Genomic DNA, 20,632 nt, shown 5'->3' on the forward strand with positions numbered 1-20,632 from the left:
GCACATATACACCATGGAATACTATGCAGCCATAAAAAAGGATGAGTTTGTGTCCTTTGTAGGGACATGGATGCAGCTGGAAACCATCATTCTCAGCAAACTATTGCAAGAACAGAAAACCAAACACCATATGTTCTCACTCATAGGTGGAAACTGAACAATGAGATCACTTGGACACAGGAAGGGGAACATCACACACCGGGGCCTACTGTGGGGAGGGGACGGGGGAGGGATAGCATTAGGAGATATACCTAATGTAAATGACGAGTTAATGGGTCCAGCACACCAACATGGCACATGTATACACATGTAACAAACCTGCACGTTGTGCACATGTACCCGAGAACTTAAAGCATAATAATAAAAAAATTAAAAAAAAAAAAAAACTACTTAAAATTCTTCACATTTAAGCAAACTTCTGAGAACTGTCTAAACTTCTTACTCATTTAGCACAAAACATCCCCTGCAACTTAGTATAGCATCACACATACCTGAGGCGATGACCGGATCTTTCATAAGTTCTCTAGTTATTGGACATATAAATTCATCAGGAATTCCAGAAGAAAGGGATTTAACCTTGGTCCTGAGCTCTTCAATTTTCCTCAGCACTTTACTACGCAGTCCTAGAGAATCTGTAAAGAAATTACTGTTAGGGCTGGATAACTACTAGTAATCCTTATGCTAGTCATTCACAAATAGTTTGTTGTTGGGGTTTTTGATTTTGAGACAGGGGCTCACTCTTTTGTCCAGGCTAGACTGCAGTGGCATAACGATCACTACTCATTCATTGCAGCCTCATCCTCCTGGGCTCAAGTGATACTCCCACCTCAGCCTCCTGAGTAGCTGGGACTACAGGCACACGCCACCATGCCCAATTAATTTATGTATTTTCTGTACAGATAAGATTTCACTATATTGCCCACGCTGGTCTCAAATTCCTAGGTTCAAGTGGTCTTCCTGCCTCATCCTCTCAAAGTGCTGGGATTACAGGTGTGAGCCACTGCAGCCAACCACAAATGGAGACTTTATCTACTACCACCAGAAATCTTCTGACATACTGTTTTACCACATGAACTAGTGTTTTCTTTGTACATTCCTTAACAAATCTCTGTTGTATAGAATACTGTTGGTTAAAATATATCAGCAGTTAATAGCTAATTTTAAATAAATTTAGATTCTGAAAGTTGAAGAATTTCAGGTTGCCAGACACTAATATACTCTACAAAATCAGAAAAGGCTCATTACTGGTTACTTACACAACAGAAAATTTCCTAAAATCATTTTAAATATGTTTGACTTCAAAACATAAAATGCCGTGTTGTATTTTAAACTTAATGAAATTGGATATATTTGCTGATTCTTATAAGAAACACAATCACAAATAAAGCTCATTTGTTTGTCCAAACCATATGCATGTTTCACTTGTTTTTATTCTTAACTTTAAAAAATGTTTAGTTTTAGAAAGTCTAATGTAATTAATTTTAGGAATTTTAGAATTATTGGCTGTTTATACTTTTAGAACTAGTTGACAGTTCTACTTTAGGTGGAAGTAGGTAGAAGAATTAGATTTCAGAATGCCTCACATAGTTACGAGAAAAAGCCAAACCAACTTACTTTCTATCGGGAGGTAATGCTCCATGAGGTTTATACAGGTCTTAGGACACCCTCTGTTTCAGACAGTCTTTTCGTGGATGTCTGAAAACATCCTTGGAAGCTAGAGATAGTGCGTCCCTCCCTGTGGGAGGGCAGATGTTTCCGGACCACTATAATGTCTTGCCTCCTGGGGGCTATTTTGCTGGTAACCCCCTTATAAGACGGGGAGTTTCCCAAGCTCAGGGCTCCTCAGCTGTGACACAAACATAAACCACCACCATGAAACTTAAGAGGGAAAGGGAAGGCTGGGCACAGTGGCTCATGCCTGTAATCCCAGCACTTTGGGAGGATGAGGCAGGTGGATCACTTCAGGTCAGGAGTTCAAGACCACCCTGGCCAACATGGCAAAACCCCATCTCTACTAAAAATACAAAAAAAAAACCAAAAACCCAAAAAAGTAGCTGGATGTGGTGGCACATGCCTGTAATCCCAGCTACTTGGGAGGCTGAGGCAGAAGAATCACTTGAAACCAGGAGGCAGAGGTTGCAGTGAGCTGAGATTGCACCACGCACTCCAGCCTGGGTGACACACTAAGACTGCCTCAAAAAAAAAAAAAAAAAAAAAAGAGGGGAAGGGGAAACAATCAGAACCTGAAGTGCGAGTGTCTGCTGTGTCACGAGTAATAAACCGTTTGAGTCAGTCTGGGCTCACTGCCCACATTCATGTGAATGTGGCAAGTTATCCTAGCAGCTCGCTGGCGCCGAGGGTCTGCTTTCCTGTGACTTCCTTCCAATGGGATATGCTGAAACTGAACTGAGGATTTTTAAAACAAGTTTTTTAAAGCGCCACGAACAAATCAATGATTTCCTTACACGCTGAATATGACTGTGCAAAATATTTATGACTCAAAAGATTCCCTCAAATTCTTAATGAAATCACCATACAGATTCAAGAGAAAGCTATTTCAACACACAAGTATTAAAAGTGCTTAGTTAGGGAAGTACCTCTAAAATGCAGCACAGTGTTATCTGATCACCACAGCCAGCCTTTAATGTAACAAATCAGAGATATCGAGTCCACCGCTTCCCAGAATGTCCCGTTTCACAATGCTGTGTTTTCCAAGGGTTAACTGGCTGTGTGTTTGTATTTTGCCAGGCAAATACAATGGAAGGCTTAAGAGGAGTTATAATGATGGATCATGTATTCAAAGCTAAGTAAGGTGGAAAATAAGAGCAGAGATAGATAACAGGTACACAAGATTAACAGAATAAAGGTTTGGATAAGATCAAGATTTGCTGAAGTGGGGTATTGGATGAGATGGTAGAAAATCTATCATGACTGGGATATGCTTCCTGAAAATCTTCCACCTGGGTAGAGACATGGCTTCAAAAACTGTCATAAATGTTTCTAGAACATATTTGCAATAAGATAATAGACATCTTGTTTAAAGAGATAATTATATAACTTATAATAAGAAAAGGAGGCTGGTGTAGTGGCTCATGCCTATAATCTCAGCACTTGAGGCACCGAGGTGGGAGCACTGCTTAAGACCAGGAGTTTGAGACCAGTATGGGCAACACAGCAAGACTCTTTCTCTACAAAAAATTTTTAAAAGTTAGCTGGGCATGGTGGTGCATACCTGTAGTCCCAGCTCTTCAGGAGGCTGAGGCAGGAGGATCTACAGAGCCCAGGAGGTAGAGGCTACAGTGAGCCATGTTCATGCCACTGCACTCCAGCCTGGGCAAGACAGTGAGACTCTTGTCTCTAAAAAAAGTAAGAAAAATAAAAAAATATAGGAGCAACTAATGTTCTTTAAAAAGTTTATTTTCGGCCAGGCGCGGTGGCTCAAGCCTGTAATCCCAGCACTTTGGGAGGCCGAGACGGGCGGATCACAAGGTCAGGAGATCGAGACCATCCTGGCTAACACGGTGAAACCCCGTCTCTACTAAAAAATACAAAAAACTAGCCGGGCCAGGTGGCGGGCGCCTGTAGTCCCAGCTACTCAGGAGGCTGAGGCAGGAGAATGGCGTGAACCCGGGAGGCGGAGCTTGCAGTGAGCTGAGATCCGGCCACTGCACTCCAGCCTGGGTGATAGAGCGAGACTCCGTCTCAAAAAAAAAAAAAAAAGTTTATTTTCCTGTCAAAAATATTCTACGTGTGCTAATATTTAGAATGCTTATAATATTTATAACAGAGAACACAGAAGGCCTAATTCAAAATTCCCCAGGTAAGGTTAAACTGGGTGTTATCCTTGTCCAATCCTAATGTCGTTTAGAAATGAAGTCAGATCACCTTGCCCTCAGGGATGCCTTTATTTAAACCACATCCCCAGAGCTCTACCAGAAACGAATATCTCCTTTTGTGATTGGGGGTTGAGAATAAGTCTTACACACTTATACAACTGCTGAGAAAGAAAGGACCCTTACCAGCTAAGGTAGTAAACCCCTGGTACCAGTATTGGGCAATATCCGGCTATTACTGACTATAATCCTGAAAAGACATCTTCATGACAAGTTAAAACCACCCAACTCTGGAAATGCTACATCACTGAGAGTTTGATGGAATCTAGAAACTAATAACCATCAAATATACAAGACTAAACTAACGGACATAAAACTCAACCCTGAAAACCTCTGACGAAACAGAAGGTAACTGGGTTCCGGAGTGAGCGCTGGGAAGGGACAGTGTAGAGCAGAGATGTAGGTACATGAATGAGACAGGGACTTTCCTACACGTGCCCTTTTCTCTCCCAACTTTGTCCTGTAAGTACCAATGCCACAGCAGCCCCAGCTGGAGGCCAGTTACCCGGACAGCACGAGCGCCTGGAATTGAACAAGCACAGACCACCAAGCCGGTTACTGACTCACCTCTCTCCCGCCCTGACAGAGAACAACAGAACCAAACGCTGGTTTCTTACAAAGAAAACTAAAAATCTGCTTTTAAAAAATATATTTTTTAATTTAAAAATCAAATTTCTAGATAGAATGATCAAGAGAAGACACGAAACCTATATTAAGAATGGAAAACACAGCTATAGGTACAGGAGGAATTTTAAAGAGGATATTAAGAACAGGATAGAAGCAGTATAGTTTTTCAATTTCTCTGAAAAAACAGAGCAACTAGATAAACTCAAATTGCATGGACATTTCCAACAAAACAAGGTAGCAAGACAACTTCATGAACCCTACAACATGCATGAGTTGTATCCCATACACCAATAAAGCCATCAACACCCATAAAGACCTGTGGTTGGCATCTGTGTAGAAGAAAGCAACGGGACATCTGACGGGCCTGAGCAAATGAGACCCCAGTGTGTCCAACAAGCAAGCACCGGAAAGGAGAGTGAGCCAACTTCAGACAGCAGCTGACCAGGGAGGGTTATGCCCTTCCAACAGAGGGTCAGTGCACAGTAACTAGATTTGAACAGCCTATTTCACTTTAATCACATATAAGCAAACAAAAAAAAAACTGTAAATGTTCAATTACTTACATTAAATGCAGTTACCCAGGCAACAAGTGAAATCTACATAACGAATTAATAAGAACTGAAACATGAAACTTTCAAAATCCGAGGATATAAAGACAGGTGATGTATTTAAATTTCTAAATTTTAAATTAGAAAATGATAAAAATGTCTTATGTGCTTTTATGATTTCTTGGAAAGAAGAGTAAATGGAAGAGTGAACCCTTTGAAAAAAATCTCGTTCCCAACTAGGCACCTATGGTTGATGATTATCTGAATATAATCATAAATACCAACATGATACACAATAGTTCCTTGGCATTTGTCATTTTAAGTTTCTATCATTTTATCTTCTATATAGCAATTCCAGACTCCAAGATACGTAGCAATCTGCCATGTTCCCAAAGCCTAGATATAAACTGAGGCCAATTGAGTAGCTAGATGGAAGCTGTGTGGCCAGTAGTAGACTCACTCGTTGTGTAATATCACATCTAAAAGTGACTTTCCTACTCTTAACCTTTCACACTTTATGCCTTTTGAATGAGATATTAAATGTTATAGTAGTCACAAATTCACAGCACATGTCTTAAGATATATCCCTCTCAACATCAAGGATCTCTTGAACCTGTACTCTGTCTGGACATTCCTTATACAAACAGCTCTAGATATAAGGAATTATTTCCTAACTAAAGCTGTATGTCTGTTGTACCCTAGGCTTCCATTAACACAATCCTAGAAAATGACTATTATCCTTGGGTAAAGCTCCAAAGTCAAACATATTCAAGTCTGCAGAAATTTCATTTATTGTGTATTTACAAGAGACCCACTGAAAAAAGATTTGATAAACTGCTCGATTCCTTAAAAATAATTTAAATGTCACACATAATAGATATACGATGTTGATCTCAAACCCTCCAATGTACTTTACTGCAAAATTAATCAACTTCCTCCATTTGCTGAATGTTAAACTCAGATTTATTCACATTGACATAGCAGCTGTTTTAAACAGTTCAAGGCAAACGCAGGTAAAATAGATATGCATTTAAAAAGCAAAATTCAGGCCGGGCGCGGTGGCTCAAGCCTGTAATCCCAGCACTTTGGGAGGCCGAGACGGGCGGATCACGANATAGTCTATTTTTACTACTTTAATCTATGTCTAATTTGTTGAGCTTGCTAGATCTCCAAATCTTAAACACAAGCTTAAGAGTCCTTATTTACTAGAGAACGTGCAACGTTTTTGTCTCCATTCTTAATAGTTTGTCAAATTCACCTATTAGACCATCACAGAACTTGTTTAAATTGTATTTTAATTTTGGCTTGGGCCTGACACTTCCAAAACCCATTTCACTGAACTTTGAAGTAAAATGATTACTACTGTTAAACCTGAGACTCATCCTTCAAAAACTAATTGAATCATTAATTGATCATTAATTGAATCCTAGAAGAATGTCTTATTCTTGGCCAGGCGCAGCGGCTCATGCCTGTAATCCTAGCACATTGGGAGGCTGAGCCAAGAGGGTCACTTGAGGTCAGGAGTTTGTGACCAGCCTGGGCAAAGTAGTGAGACCTCATCTCTACAAATAATTTTAAAAATTAGCCGGGCACGGCAGCACATGCCTGTGGTTCCGGTTACTCACGAGGCCGAGGCAGGAGGATCACTTGAGCCCAGGAGGTTGAAACTGCAGTAAGGCATGATCATGCCAGAGGACTCCAGCCTGGGCAACAGAGGGAGACCCTGCCTCAAACAAACACAAAACTAGAATGCCTTATTCTTTATTTAGCTACTTATAAAAATAGAATTGTATTTCTATTGTTTTTATATGCTTTTCTTATGTTTTCAAACATCCTTTGTTGAATCTGAAATTATTTCATATTGTCAAGTACTTCTACTTGATAAGGCACCCTTAAGATTCATTGTGAGAGATTAACAAGAAATTAAGATGCTAAATTCACGAGATGTTTTTAAAAAAATAAAGCTCCTACTCTATTACCTACTCTCAGAAAAAAAGAGGAAGTTAGAAAGGAAATATTTTATTAGAGAGAGATGCTGGGTGCAGTGGCTCATGCCCATAATCCCAACACTTTGGGAGGCCACCGCTGGAGGACTGCTTGAACCCAGGAGTTTAAGATCAGTCTGGGCAACAGGGAGACCTCATCTCTACAAAAAATTTTAAAAATTAGCTGGGCGTGGTAGCATGTGCCTGTGGTCCATTACTTGGGAGGCTGAGACGGGAAGACCACTTGAGCCTGGGAGGTCGAGGCTGTAGTGAGCTGTGATGCACCACTGCACTCCAGCCTGGGCAGCAGAGTGACACCTTCCTATCCCTTCCCCCACCCCCCCTCCCCCAACACACAAAAAGAGATAGAAACACAAAAAGAGATAGAAAAGTGACTGTAACTCGGCCAGGCACGGTGACTGTACTCAGCCAGGTGCGGTGGCTCACACCTGTAATTCCAGCACTTCGGGAGGCCGAGGCAGGTGGATCACGAGGTCAGGAGATCAAGACTATCTTCACTAATACGGTGAAACACCGTCTCTACTAAAAATACAAAAAATTAGCTGGGCATGGTGGCGGGCGCCTGTAGTCCCAGCTACTCAGGAGGCTGAAGCAGGAGAATGGCGGGAAACCGGGAGGCAGAGCTTGCAGTTAGCCAAGATGGCGCCACCGCGCTCCAGCCCGGGTGACAGAGCAAGACTCCATCTCAAAAATAAATAAAATAAAATAAAGAAATAAAAGAAATAAAAGTGACTGTACTCAACTATAGCCTGAGTATATAGTACAAAACCACTTAACCTATGTGTTTTCAAAAAACCATTCTGTTAACTCCTTAAAAGGCCATAGGCTTCCAAGAGATTTAAGTAGGCTCACATACTATGTTTACTATGTAAGGAAAGTATAACACTTGTAATACTATACTTTAAAATGGTTTTCTATAACAAACATTTTTAGTTATTTCACTCTTCATTAGTAATAAATCTCAACACGAATATCTTATTTCCTGAACTTTCTGGTTAACTAAAATTTTACTGCAGCATACTGGTAATAGTGGCTGGCAATTATGTTTATTAGAGCATGATATCAAAACTTGTTTTCGGGACTGGGCACGGTGGCTCACGCCTATAATACTAGCACTTTGGGAGGCCAAGGCGGGCGGATCACAAGGTCAGAAGATCGAGACCATCCTAGCTAACACGGTGAAACCCCGTGTCTACTAAAAAATACAAAAAAATTAGCCAGGCGTGGTGGCAGGCGCCTGTAGTCCCAGCTACTCGGGAGGCTGAGGCAGGAGAATGGCATGAACCCAGGAGGCTGAGCTTGCAGTGAGCCAAGATCGCGCCACTGCGCTCCAGCCTGGGCGACAGAGCTAGACTCCGTCTCAAAAAAATAAATAAATAAAATAAATTAAAAAAAAAAAAAAAAAAACTTGTTTTGGTAAAGATCTAGTACCCAGAATATATAAACAATTCTTACAAAGTCAACAATAAAAAGACAACCCCGTTTAAAAATGGGCAATGGATCTGAACAGACATTTCTCCAAAGAAGATACATAAATGGCCAATAAACACTTGAAAGATGCATGTCATTAAGTAAAAGAAAATTAAAACCACAATGAAACTCCACTTCACTGCTAGGATGGCCATAATCAAGAAGATGGGTCATTAGTGTAGTGCCAGAACATTAAGAAGAAACCATTAATGCAACAAAATCCAACTGCAGAGTAATTGGGTAAAAGCTGTTTTGAAGATTGCCTATCTTTCACTAAGCTTACCAATTTTCAAATCATCAGCCAGACTTTCTTTTGTAAGATTCAACAGTTCTTTTCCATCAATGTTATTCATCTTGAAAATACCAACGAGATCTTTTAAATCTTGTGCACAAAGCCATGTTGAGACATCCTCCTCTGACCAATCTTCAGTAAATTGCTTCAGCTGATCTTCTGTGCTCCTTGCTTAAAATAAACAGGTAAGTGAGATAACAAAAAAGTATTTCCTTTATAAACAATCTCACTTTGAATTAAAAGTAAACAAAATTTCCTTAAATCTGTGTTTTATAGCTGGGTACAGTGGCTCATGCCTATAATCCTAGCTACTCGAGAGGCTGAGGTAGGAGGATCGCTTGAAGTCAGGAGTTCAAGATCGGCCTGAGTAACATAGGGAGGCCCTGTCTCCAAAAAAAAAAAAAACAAAAAAAATTGTTTTACCACTTTAACTTCCTTTTGGAACATTTTCTTTTTCGTATCAGGAAAATAATTTTTTATTACATAAAATTCATACTAGCAAAGGTATTCTATTTGCTCCATCATCTCCGTATCAGCACCACTATTTGGTTAATTCTGACAGTGATAAAAATAAAACTCCTAAATTATGTGCCAGTGTTGCTTGATGCCAAAAATAAAACCAACAAAATACAATGATAATTTCTATTTTGTCCTGAGGCTATATTTACCTGAAAAATTAGTATGGAGTATAAACAAATAACTTACAAACCATGGGAGGTGTGGGACACATGAATGTGCATTGAAAGCATTTACCAACAGCTTTCACACAGCCCAGCCACTTCAACACTGGCTTCTCTAAAATCATTATTATTTTAGAGATGGGGTCTCACTCCCTTGCCTAGGCTGAAGTACAGTGGCATGTTCTCAGCTCACTGCAGCCTTGTGACCTCCTGGGCTCAGGTGATCCTTCCCACCTCAGCATCCCAAGTAGCTGGGGCCACAGGTGCACATCCCCATGTTTGGCTAATTTTTGTCTTTTTTGTAGAGATGGTGTTTCATCATGTGGCCCAAGCTAATCTCAGACTCCTGGGCTCATGTAATCCACTCGCCTCAGCCTCCCAAAGTGCTGGGATTGTAAGTGTGAGCCACCAAGCCAGGCCAAATTATTTTTAAATGACATTAAATTTGGATGCATACTTTCTATTGAGAAAAGCAATGTGAATAACCTGTCAAATGATTTACTAACTTTCTTTTTGCTTTTTTTTTTGTTTTTTTTTTGAGATGGAGTTTCACTCTTGTCACCCAGGCTGGAGTGCAATGGCATGATCTCAAGTCACTGTAACCTCCACCTCCCAGGTTCAAGCGATTCTCCTGCCTCAGCCTCCCGAGTAGCTGGGATTATAAGCATATGCCATCATGCTGAGCTACGTTTCTGTATTTTTAGTAGAGACAGGGTTTCATCATGTTGGCCAGGCTGGTCTCAAATTTCTGATCTCAAGTGATATGCCCACCTTGGCTTCCCAAAGTGCTGAGATTACAGGTGTGAGCCACTATGCTTGGCCTGATTTACTAACTTTCTGACCCTAATGGTGAGTGGGGTTGAAATGAGTGAAAAATGATGTCCTTACTAACCTTGGCAAAGTGTTTCCAGGTCAAATTGCCAGATGTTCACTGTTTTGTCCATTGAACCAGTAGCAAGTAAAAGGGTATTAGGTGCAAAAGCACAAGTTGTGACATACCTAGTTAATAAAAACAACTATTATGCATCTTCTAATTTTTAAATTATATTAATACAAAGTAAGGTTAAGTTCAGACCTGGTGTGCTGAGTCAATGTGTGAAGTATACTCTCAGTATTCTGAAAAACAACAAAAACAGCTTTAAATTTACTCAGGTAAGAGTAAAGTTACTGATGAAGACTCATTTGACATAAATGGGTTGTATACTAAGTGAATATATTAATATTTATTAGTAACTAACATAAGATGAAACTTTACTCAATGGATAGTAGAAACGGCATCTGTAACAGCATTCTCAGGTACTTCACTTTTTGTCAATTATCAGCATTACTGTCTGCTAGCCATCTCCTTAGAAATTTTTAATACAGTAGACCCTTGGCATTTGCTCATCTGTTTGAACCACCTACTAATAGTAACCTAAACATCTATTACCTGAAATCATTCATATTTTTGGCTATGGCATTTGACTTGTACACACTGCAGGACCAGTGACTAGAAATTAGTCCCTTGGCCGGGTGCGGTGGCTCATACCTATAATCCCAGCACTTTGGGAGGCCAAGGCGGGTGGGCTACTTGAGCTCAGGAGTTCGAGACCAGCCTGGCCAACACGGTGAAACCCCACCTCTATTAAAAATATAAAATATCAGCTGGCATGGTGGCACGTGCCTGTAGTCCCAGCTAACTGGGAGGCTGAGGCAATAGAATTGCTTGAACTCAGGAGGCGGAGGTTGCAGTGAGCTGAGATCGTGCCATTGCACTACAGCCTGGGCAACAGAGCAAGAGTCTGTCTCAAATAAATAAATAAATAAATAAATAAATAAATAAGTAAGTAAGTAAGTAAGTAAGTAAGTAAGTCCCTTAGATTTTGAGTACACTAAGGTGGCCATCCAACATTTTAGGTGTACTTAAGTGGGACTCATACATATTTTACAGAGACAATTTAGTGTTACAATTGTTTTTGAGAATGTAAAATCTCATGAAATGTTCATGAGAAATATTAAACATCTACCTCACCTACCTTGAGTATTCTTTTCCATTTCCTGCCAGAACACTCAGTGACTTGAACTTCTGTGTGGAACACTAGCTTCGATCACTTGCTTAACTCGCTACCCTTTGATTACTTATATCTCCATTTATTTGCTGGCATAGCTACAGCCTAAATCCAATCATTTGGAGGCTCCACTCAACATTTACTTCTCTTGGACAATATTTTTTTCAACTACTTTATTTATTTTTGAGACAGAGTCCCACTCTGTTGCCCAGGCTGGAATGCAATGGCACGATCTCGGCTCACTGCAACCTCCACCTCCGGGGTTCAAGCCATCCTCTCGCCTCTGACTCCCAAGTACTGGGACTACAGGGACGCACCACCACGGCCAGCTAAGTTTTTGTATTTTTGGTGGAGACGAGGTTTCACCATCCTGGCCAGGCTGGTCTTGAACTCCTGGACTCAAGCCATCTGCCTGCTTTGGCCTCCTGACATGCTGGGATTACAGATGTGAGCCACTGCACCCGGCCACAACTTGGTCTTTACTCACACATGGATCAGTCAAAAACTCCCATTTTCCAAGTCCATGATAACCTATTCTTTCTTACGCCACTCTCTAAATCCAGCCAGGACTCTAAAAATGGTAGGTCACTTTCAACCATATTCACAAAAAACCCTAGGGTAAACATTCATCCTTTGCTATTATGGAAGCCTGGTGTAAACGTTTAATAATTGATTATATGTGATGTTTTGAACACTGGTGCTCTTTAAATATGTATATTTTATGATCACATTTATAATCTATCCATCTTAAAATCATTACTGAAATATTTAAGGGCTTGTTGCAGAACCAATATCTTACTTGCATAACTATTTTAGCATTTGTGAAAATATATATGATCTTAGTCATACTAAACAGAAAAAATAACATACTTTTTCTACCATGCCTAACTTGAAGTTCAGTAGTCTAATAAACATAACTTTCATAGATCACAAAATTTTTAAATACTTACAGTATCATATACTATGACAGACTTATCCACTGACCTTTAAAAGAAAAGAAATTATAGGTGAAAAGTTCTATAAAAACAAAGTACATTATTTACATAATTAGTATTTTTAAGTAACTTTAGTAACTTTTCTAGAAAAGATAGATATTAACATATATTTAGAATGCAATCCTTTTGTTCATATGTATGAAAACTTTAATTCAAAAAACTACATGTGGCCAGGCGCAGTGGCTCATGCCTGTAATCCCAGCACTTTGGGAGGCTGATTCGAGCGGATCATGAGGTCAGGAGTTTGAGACCAGCCTGGCCAACATGGTGAAACCCATCTCTACTAAAAATACAGAAAAAAATTATCCGGGCATGGTGGCATGCACCTGTAATCCCAGCTCCTCGGTAAGCTGAGACAAGAGGATGGCTTGAACCTGGGAGGTGGAGGTGGCAATGAGCCAAGATCATGCCATTGCACTCCAGCCTGGGTGGCACAGTGAGACTCCATCTCAAAAAAAAAAAAAAAAATGCCATATATAAAATTCAGAAAATTATAAGCTTTATTAGAACAATGCCACTTTTTTCACTGGTTCTTTTCCTCAAAAGCTAATATGCAATAATCTATTGCTTTTAAATGAATTTAAAATATTTCAGAATATTCTCAATTGTATTTTCTAGTATTATAAATAAGTGATAGATGTAACCCATATAAGCAAAAGCTCTTTAGGGTAATAACTTTTAAGAGCATCAAGGAATCTTACTTTTTTTTTTTTTTTTTTTTTTTTTTGAGACAGAGTCTTGCTCTGTCGCTCAGGCTGGAGTGCAGTGGCGCTATCTCGGCTCATTGCAGTCTCCACCTCCTGGGTTCACGCCATTCTCCTGCCTCAGCCTCCCAAGTAGCTGGGACTACAGGCACCCACCACCTTGCCCGGCTAGTTTTTTGTATTTTTAGTAGAGACGGGGTTTCACTGTGTTAGCCAGGATGGTCTTGATCTCCTGACCTCACGATCTGCCTGCCTCGGCCTCCCAAAGTGCTGGGATTACAGGCGTGAGCCACCGCGCCGGGCCAAGGAATCTTACTTCTAAGAGTGTCAAGGAATCTTAAGACCAAAAACTATAAGAACCACTGACCTAAATCATGATTCAGTTCTTCACTTCTCTATTCTGACCTATAACCGCATTCTGTTGTTCATTCACTTTTCATCTCTAGCCACTTATATTCATCTCTAGACACTAGTCTCCTATAGCTAGGCTTTGACTGTTAGAATTGCTTTAAAAGTTTCAGAAGTTCTCCTAAATTTAATATATAAGGTTTGAACAAGTTCTAACACCATCCTAGGTTCTCAGGGGTTTTTTGTTGTTGTTTGTTTTGAGTCAGGGTTTCACTCTGTTGCCTAGGCTGGAGTGTAGTGGCACGATCATGGCTCACTGCAGCCTCCACTGCCTGGGCTCAAGCGATCCTCTCACCTCACCTCCTGAGGAGCTAGGACCACAGGTGCACGCCACCATGCTCGGCTAACTTTTTATTACTTGTAGAGACCAGGTCTTCCTATGTTGCCCAGGCTGGTCTCAAACTCCCGGGTGCAAGTGATCCTCCTGCCTCAGCCTCCCAAAGTGGTTGGATTACAGGCATAAGCCACTACGCCCAGTCCATCCTAGGTTCTCTATTATCTCTACAATCTGTTTTTCCGGCCTCATTTCTCCTTATTTATTTGAATGTTTATCATACATTTTAATCTACTCAAGAATTTCCTGCCTCCTGGAATGCTCTTTCTGTTCCTCAATCTTCCCATATCTGCACAGAAATTCTATACTGCCTTTTCCAAGGCCACCCCAACTATGCCCTACACACCTTCCTTAGTACACCTCTTTTTTCTTTCTTTTTTTTTTTTTTTTTTCTTTTAAAGAGACAAGTTCTCACTCTGTTGCCCACGCTGGAGTGCAGTGGCATGACCATAGGTCGCTGCAGCCTCAAACTCCTGGGCTCAGGGGATTCTCCTGCCTCAGCCTCCCAAGTAGCTGAGACTACAGGCACAAACCCCTATGCCCAGCTCATTTCTTTAATTTTTTTTTGGTAGGGACTGGGTCTCACTGTGTTGTTCAGACTGGTCTCAAACTCCTGGTCTCAAGTGATCCTTCTGTCTTGACCTCTCAAAGTGTTGGAATTAACAGGCAAGAGCTACCACACCAGCCCTTAGTACACATTCTGACCTACAACCGCATTCTGCTGTTTATTCACTTTTCATCTCTAGCCACTTATATTCATATACAGCCACCTTTTATCCTACTCACTTTTTTTCAGTCTCCCTCTTTCCCATATGTATCCATTCTATCTTATCAATGACTTTTAGTCACAAATAGAATCTATCATTAATTGACCTGTTTGCATCTACTAAGTATGATTTAAATATGCCAGTCGATTCTTCTAAAAACTAAATGTTTATTAAGTTTATTAATTTACATTTCTCATTCATTTGCTTGTATATTTGTCCAAATAAACTAAAAATATTCAGAAAAATATTTGAATGAGACCTTGAGCAACACCATATACCAAAAGCACTTGATAATGTAAACTTCCATTTATCCAGAATGACTAGGAAAGACACATTTCCATAAATATAATGTTAACTAAGACACACATATATACAAACTGACAAAGAATTATACTGCTATAACATGAACTTAAAACAATATTGAGTATCACTTAACACTTCCTCCATGACTCAGAGGGTAAGTACATGTCAGGGTCTTGCAGTGTTATTAGTTCATCACTATGAACATCAACTACTAAATAGAAAAGAGGGGACTTAAAATGTCTTCAAGAGCACAAACACTGTCTTATACTTCCTTTTCTATGCCCTATTCCAACTGGCAGAGAGCTGGGCACATAATCATTTTGTCAATTAACCTGCCCCTAACACAGCAGAGTTCAACTTTATTTGTTTAAACTTTCCAATGATTTAAATTCTAGGTCAAAAGACAATTACTATAAATACTTTCTGATGATGAATCATCTTCATCTTTAGAGATGAAAGAGCCACATCTACAATAACAACAACATAACTAGTAATTTGGCTGACTGTTTGGCAAGAATTGGAGCATATGGAAAAAAGAACCATCAGCCTTAGTCTAAACATTCTAAGTGGAGGTTAGGAGCCTAAATATCTTAACTGGAATGAAAGCTGCTATGAAGAGTCATAAATGTGGGTCAGAATACTATGACCTGTGAGATCAGACAGGAAAGTTTTAGAAAATCTAATGGCAAGGAGAAAATATACAGAAGTATTCAAAAGGAAAAGAGTATAAAGTAATTGAATCATGCAACTATGTTCCAGCCAATTGCCTAACAGAATAAAGCTCTGAAAAATAAAAGCCAAGGTTGAAAATTTCAACACAGAACTGGAAATCATAGAGTGACACCACTGAAAAAAATTGCCAAATAGAAATTCTAGGACCGGCCGGGCGCGGTGGCTCAAGCCTGTAATCCTAGCACTTTGGGAGGCCGAGAAGGGCGGATCACGAGGTCAGGAGATCGAGACCATCCTGACTAACATGGTGAAACCCCGTCTCTATTAAAAAATACAAAAAACTAGCCGGGTGAGGTGGCGGGCGCCTGTAGTCCCAGCTACTCGGGAGGCTGAGGCAGGAGAATGGCGTCAACCCGAAAGGCGGAGCTTGCAGTGAGCTGAGATCCGGCCACTGCACTCCAGTTTGGGCGACAGACCGAGACTCCGTCTCAAAAAAAAAAAAAAAGAAATACTAGGACCAAAAAATAAAAAAAGCAGAATTAAGAATTCAATGGACCAGTTTAATATCATATTAGCTGAAGAAAGAATTAGGAAAGGGAAAACAATCCAGAATGAAGCACAGGAAACAGGAAAAAACAAACAAACAAACAAAAAACCAGAAGCATAAATACAAAAGAGAGAGAAACAAAAAAAAAAAAAAAAAAAAAATGAGAGAATAAGTTTACAGTGAGAAGGTGTAATGTGCATTTAATTGGAATCCCAGAATTAGAGGACAGAAAGAAAGGAACAGAGGCAATATTTGAAGAGATAATAAATAAGAATTTTCCAAAAGTGGTAAAATATCATTCCACATTTTTTTTTTTTTTTTGAAATGGAGTCTTGCTCTGTCACCCAGGCTGGAGTACAGTGGTGTGATCTCAGCTCGCTGCAACCTCTGCCTCCTGGGTTCAAGCAATTCTACTGCCTCAGCCTCCTGAGTAGCTGGGATTACAGGTGCCCACCACCATGCCTGGCTAATTTTTGTATTTTTAGTAGAGATGAGGTTTCACCATGTTGGTCAGGCTGGTCTTGAACTCCTGAGCTCAAATGATATGCCCGCCTTGGCCTCCCAAAGTGCTGGGATTACAGGTATGAACCACCGTGCCCCACCAAATGTCATTCCACAGATTTAAGAAGTTTAATGAATTCCAAGCAAACTAAATAGGAAATTCACACACAGATACAAAGTGGATGTGCAAAAACCTCAAAACAGAAAATTTTATGAGCAGCCAGGGAAAAACACATGAATTACATCCAAAGGAACAACAATTAGAATGAAACTAACTTCTCTATAGCAATACACAACAATAATATATCCTAAAATGTGTTTGTTCCAACAAAGCAAGATTGGTTTAACATTTTAAAATCTTGTAATTCACTCCACTAACAGAGTAACAGAGAAAAATTATATCATCTCAAAAGATGTAGGAAAAATCATCTGATGAAATACAATACCCTTGCATGATTAAAAAAACAACAACAAAAGCTCTTGTAAACTAAAAGGAATAGAATAATAAAGCTTATCTCCCAAAATTGATCATATGATATAATGAAAGCTTTTCCTGTGCAGTGAGGAATCAGACAACAAGGCCTGTTATCGCTGCTTTTATTATCCTGGTAGCATCAACAGTTCAGTAAGGCACAGAAGATACCAAAGATAGAAGGATTAGAAAGGAAGGAACAAAACTATCATTATCCACAAATGATCTGATTTCGTATATATATCATCCATAATAAGAAATTTTCTAGATAAGTCCAATTTATTTCCATTATATATTTCCTTATATTGGCCACATCTTTTATATACTAACAACAAGTGCCTAGAAAGAAGGCTAATAAAAGATGAGAACTTCTACATAGAAGACAATTATTGAAATTCAAAGATAAATGAGGAAATATGCAATATTCTCAGATTACAAGACCAATATCATAAAGATGTCAATTCTCCCCAAATTCATCAGAGTCTATATAATCCCAGTTAAAACCCAAACAGGTTTGTGTGTGTGGAGACAGGAATTGGGGCAATTTAACAAGTTGATTCTAAAATTTACATGAAAATGTCAATAGCTAGGAATAGATAAAATATAAAGCCTGGGAAAGACAGAATGATATTAGAGCAAGGACAGAAACAGAACAAAGCAGCAAGTTAAGAAACAGACTCACAAATATATTGTCAGTGATTTCTGACAAGGGAGTACAACAAAATGGAGGAGAAAAGTGGTCTTTTCAATACATAGTACTAGGACAACTGGATATTCACGTAGAAAGGAATAAAATGGAATTCCTACTGTACATGATACACATAAATAAATTGCGTGAAAGGCAAAACAACGAAGGTCTTAGAAGATAATACAGGAAAATATCTTCATGACCTCAGAACATAAAGCAGCTGACTACACTAAAATTATTAACTGTGAAAAGGCAAATCTAGAGGGTAGGAAAAGATATTTACAACTAGCAACAAATGGCTCAAATATAAAAATACACACAAACACACACATATACATATATAACAACAAATCAATAAGAAAAAAACCCGGGAAAAAAAATGGACTGGAGAAATGAACAGGCACTTCATAGAAGAGAAAATACATACGGCTAATAAACTTCTAAAAAGGTTCCAACCACTTTGTTCTGGGGAAACGCAAATTAAAACCATAGTAAGGCAACACTACACACTCATCAGAACGGCTAAAATTTTAACAACTCACAATACCAAGTATAGACTAGGACACAAAACAACACTGCTACAGAAGTAGCAATTGTTTAGCCACTTGGAAACTGTTTGCTATCTGCCAAAGGTGAAAATGCACATATTCTATGACTCAGCAAGGCCATTCCTATGTATTTATCTTACAGAAATGCATGAACATGTGTACCAGGACATACAATAGATTCATCGAATTATTATTGTAATGCTCTCAAACCAGAAAGAATCATATAACCATTAACATTAAAATGAACTATTATATATATTATAATGTATCCACGCCATAGAATATTACACAGCAATGAAAATCAATGGGCCACAGCTCCAGGCAATAATATGAATTAATGTCACAAGTGTAATGTTGGGTACAGGAAGCCCAACAAAATAATTCATACTGCATAATTTGTTGTAGGCCAGTTTTAAAGAAAACAGGAGTAGTGCATATGATCTAACATGTTGTCACCAAAAAGGGGCACTTGGAAGGGGAGGGCTTCTGGGTCAGAACCAGCAATGTTCTATTTCTTGTCCTTTGCGGTGGTTCATCAAGCTATTCTTTGAGGTTTCACGTACTTTTCCGTATGTGTGTTTGATCTCATATAAAAATGGTTTAGGAAAATTAAACCAACTAGCTTACCCTGAGACTAGCATCTGCCCATCATGGGAAAAAGCACAAGCCAGAACAGGAGCACAGTGCCCACTCATTGCACTTTTATATTTTAATTCAAAACCTGCAAATAACAAGGTAACAGAGATTAGAAAGCTGACCATGCTTAGAACTGATTTTTAAGTCAATGTCATTTCACTTGTTTATTCAACAAATAATCTTTGAGTGCCTAAAGGACACAAAAATTAAAAACCCTCATGCAGTTCAGATATCTATAAGGAAATAATCGGGACGCAGTGTGATTAACTGGTTGCTGTTGACTAAAGAAAAAAGTAAGTTTTTAAAGAATTCAAGTAGTTTTACTCAGAAGTCTTTCTGAGGACTATAGACTAAGGCCTATGGCCTGGGAACTACAGGGCAGTCTGTGAGACCACTCGAAAGTGGTGCTTCAGCCCGCTTATATACAGGTGGTTGAGGCTTAGTACGTGCAAAATCACATCAAACAGAGGTTACATTAAAGCAGAATCACATCAAGGTCTGGGTGTAAGAGTACATCTGGTTATAGATTACTAAAGTGCATTCGGTTACAGATTGCAGAAACGTGATCACTAACCCCACCAGACGTTATCTCAGGTAAGAAAAGGTAAGGCTGGGCTCATTTATCTTTTAAGGAATGTAGTGACTCGGGCAAGAGACATGAGGGACTCTGTGCTCTCCTCTGTTTTGTCTTCAAGGCATTCTTCCGGAGAGCTGCACGTTGTCACAGAGTCGGGGGTTTTGTGAAATTATGCTGGCAAGCAGAAAGGAGCAAACATGGCTTCTCCTGTTTGTCACTCTGTCTCACATTTCAAAAGCTCAGTAATGGATTTTAAAAAGCAGCTCGGATTAGGAACAGCTCCAGTCTCCAACTCCCAGCGCGAGCGACACAGAAGACCGGTGATCTCTGCATTTTCAACTGAGGTACTGGGGTCATCTCACCAGGGAGTGCCGGACAATCGGTGCTGGTCAGCTGCTGCAGCCCAACCAGTGTGAGCTGAAGCAGGGCGAGGCATTGCCTCACCTGGGAAGCGCAAGGGGAAGGGAATCCCTTTTCCTAGCCAGGAGAACTGAGACACACAACACCTGGAAAATCGGGTAATTCCCACCTCAATACTGCGCTTTAAGCAAACAGGCACACCCGGAGATTATACCCACACCTGGCTGGGAGGGTCCCACGGCCACGGAGCCTCCCTCATGGCTAGCACAGCAGTCTGAGATCTACCCACAAGGCAGCAGCGAGGCTGGGGGAGGGGCGCCCGCCATTGCTGAGGCTTAAGTAGGTAAACAAAGCCCCTGGGAAGCTCGAACTGGGTGGAGCCCACAGCAGCTCAAGGAAACCTGCCTGTCTCTGTAGACTCCACCTCTGGGGACAGGGCACAGCTAAACAACAAAAGGGGAAGCAGCAGAGGCCTGTGCAGACACGAACGACTCTGTCTGACAGCTTTGAAGAGAGCAGTGGATCTCCCAACACGGAGGTTGAGATCTGAGAACTT

The 20,632-nt window shown here is 40.0% G+C and overlaps 1 protein-coding gene across 8 annotated transcripts in view; it reads right to left on the reverse strand.

The window, feature by feature from the left end:
- The window catches only part of WDSUB1 (WD repeat, sterile alpha motif and U-box domain containing 1), a 55,841-nt gene that overhangs the window by 16,520 nt on the left and 18,689 nt on the right, over window positions 1-20,632 (reverse strand). For all 8 annotated transcript variants that reach the window (XM_017864470.1, XM_017864474.1, XM_017864473.1 and 5 more), the window contains exons 5-10: window positions 19,131-19,224; window positions 12,515-12,548; window positions 10,592-10,632; window positions 10,409-10,515; window positions 8,828-9,007; window positions 492-632 (exon numbers count right to left, since the gene is read on the reverse strand). In XM_017864470.1, coding sequence (XP_017719959.1) covers window positions 492-632; window positions 8,828-9,007; window positions 10,409-10,515; window positions 10,592-10,632; window positions 12,515-12,548; window positions 19,131-19,224 — 597 coding nt within the window. The remainder of the gene's footprint in view (window positions 1-491; window positions 633-8,827; window positions 9,008-10,408; window positions 10,516-10,591; window positions 10,633-12,514; window positions 12,549-19,130; window positions 19,225-20,632) is intronic.

The sequence above is a fragment of the Rhinopithecus bieti genome, unplaced genomic scaffold (assembly GCF_001698545.2).
Source record: "Rhinopithecus bieti isolate Rb0 unplaced genomic scaffold, ASM169854v2 scaffold_75561, whole genome shotgun sequence".
Classification (NCBI taxonomy): domain Eukaryota; kingdom Metazoa; phylum Chordata; class Mammalia; order Primates; family Cercopithecidae; genus Rhinopithecus; species Rhinopithecus bieti.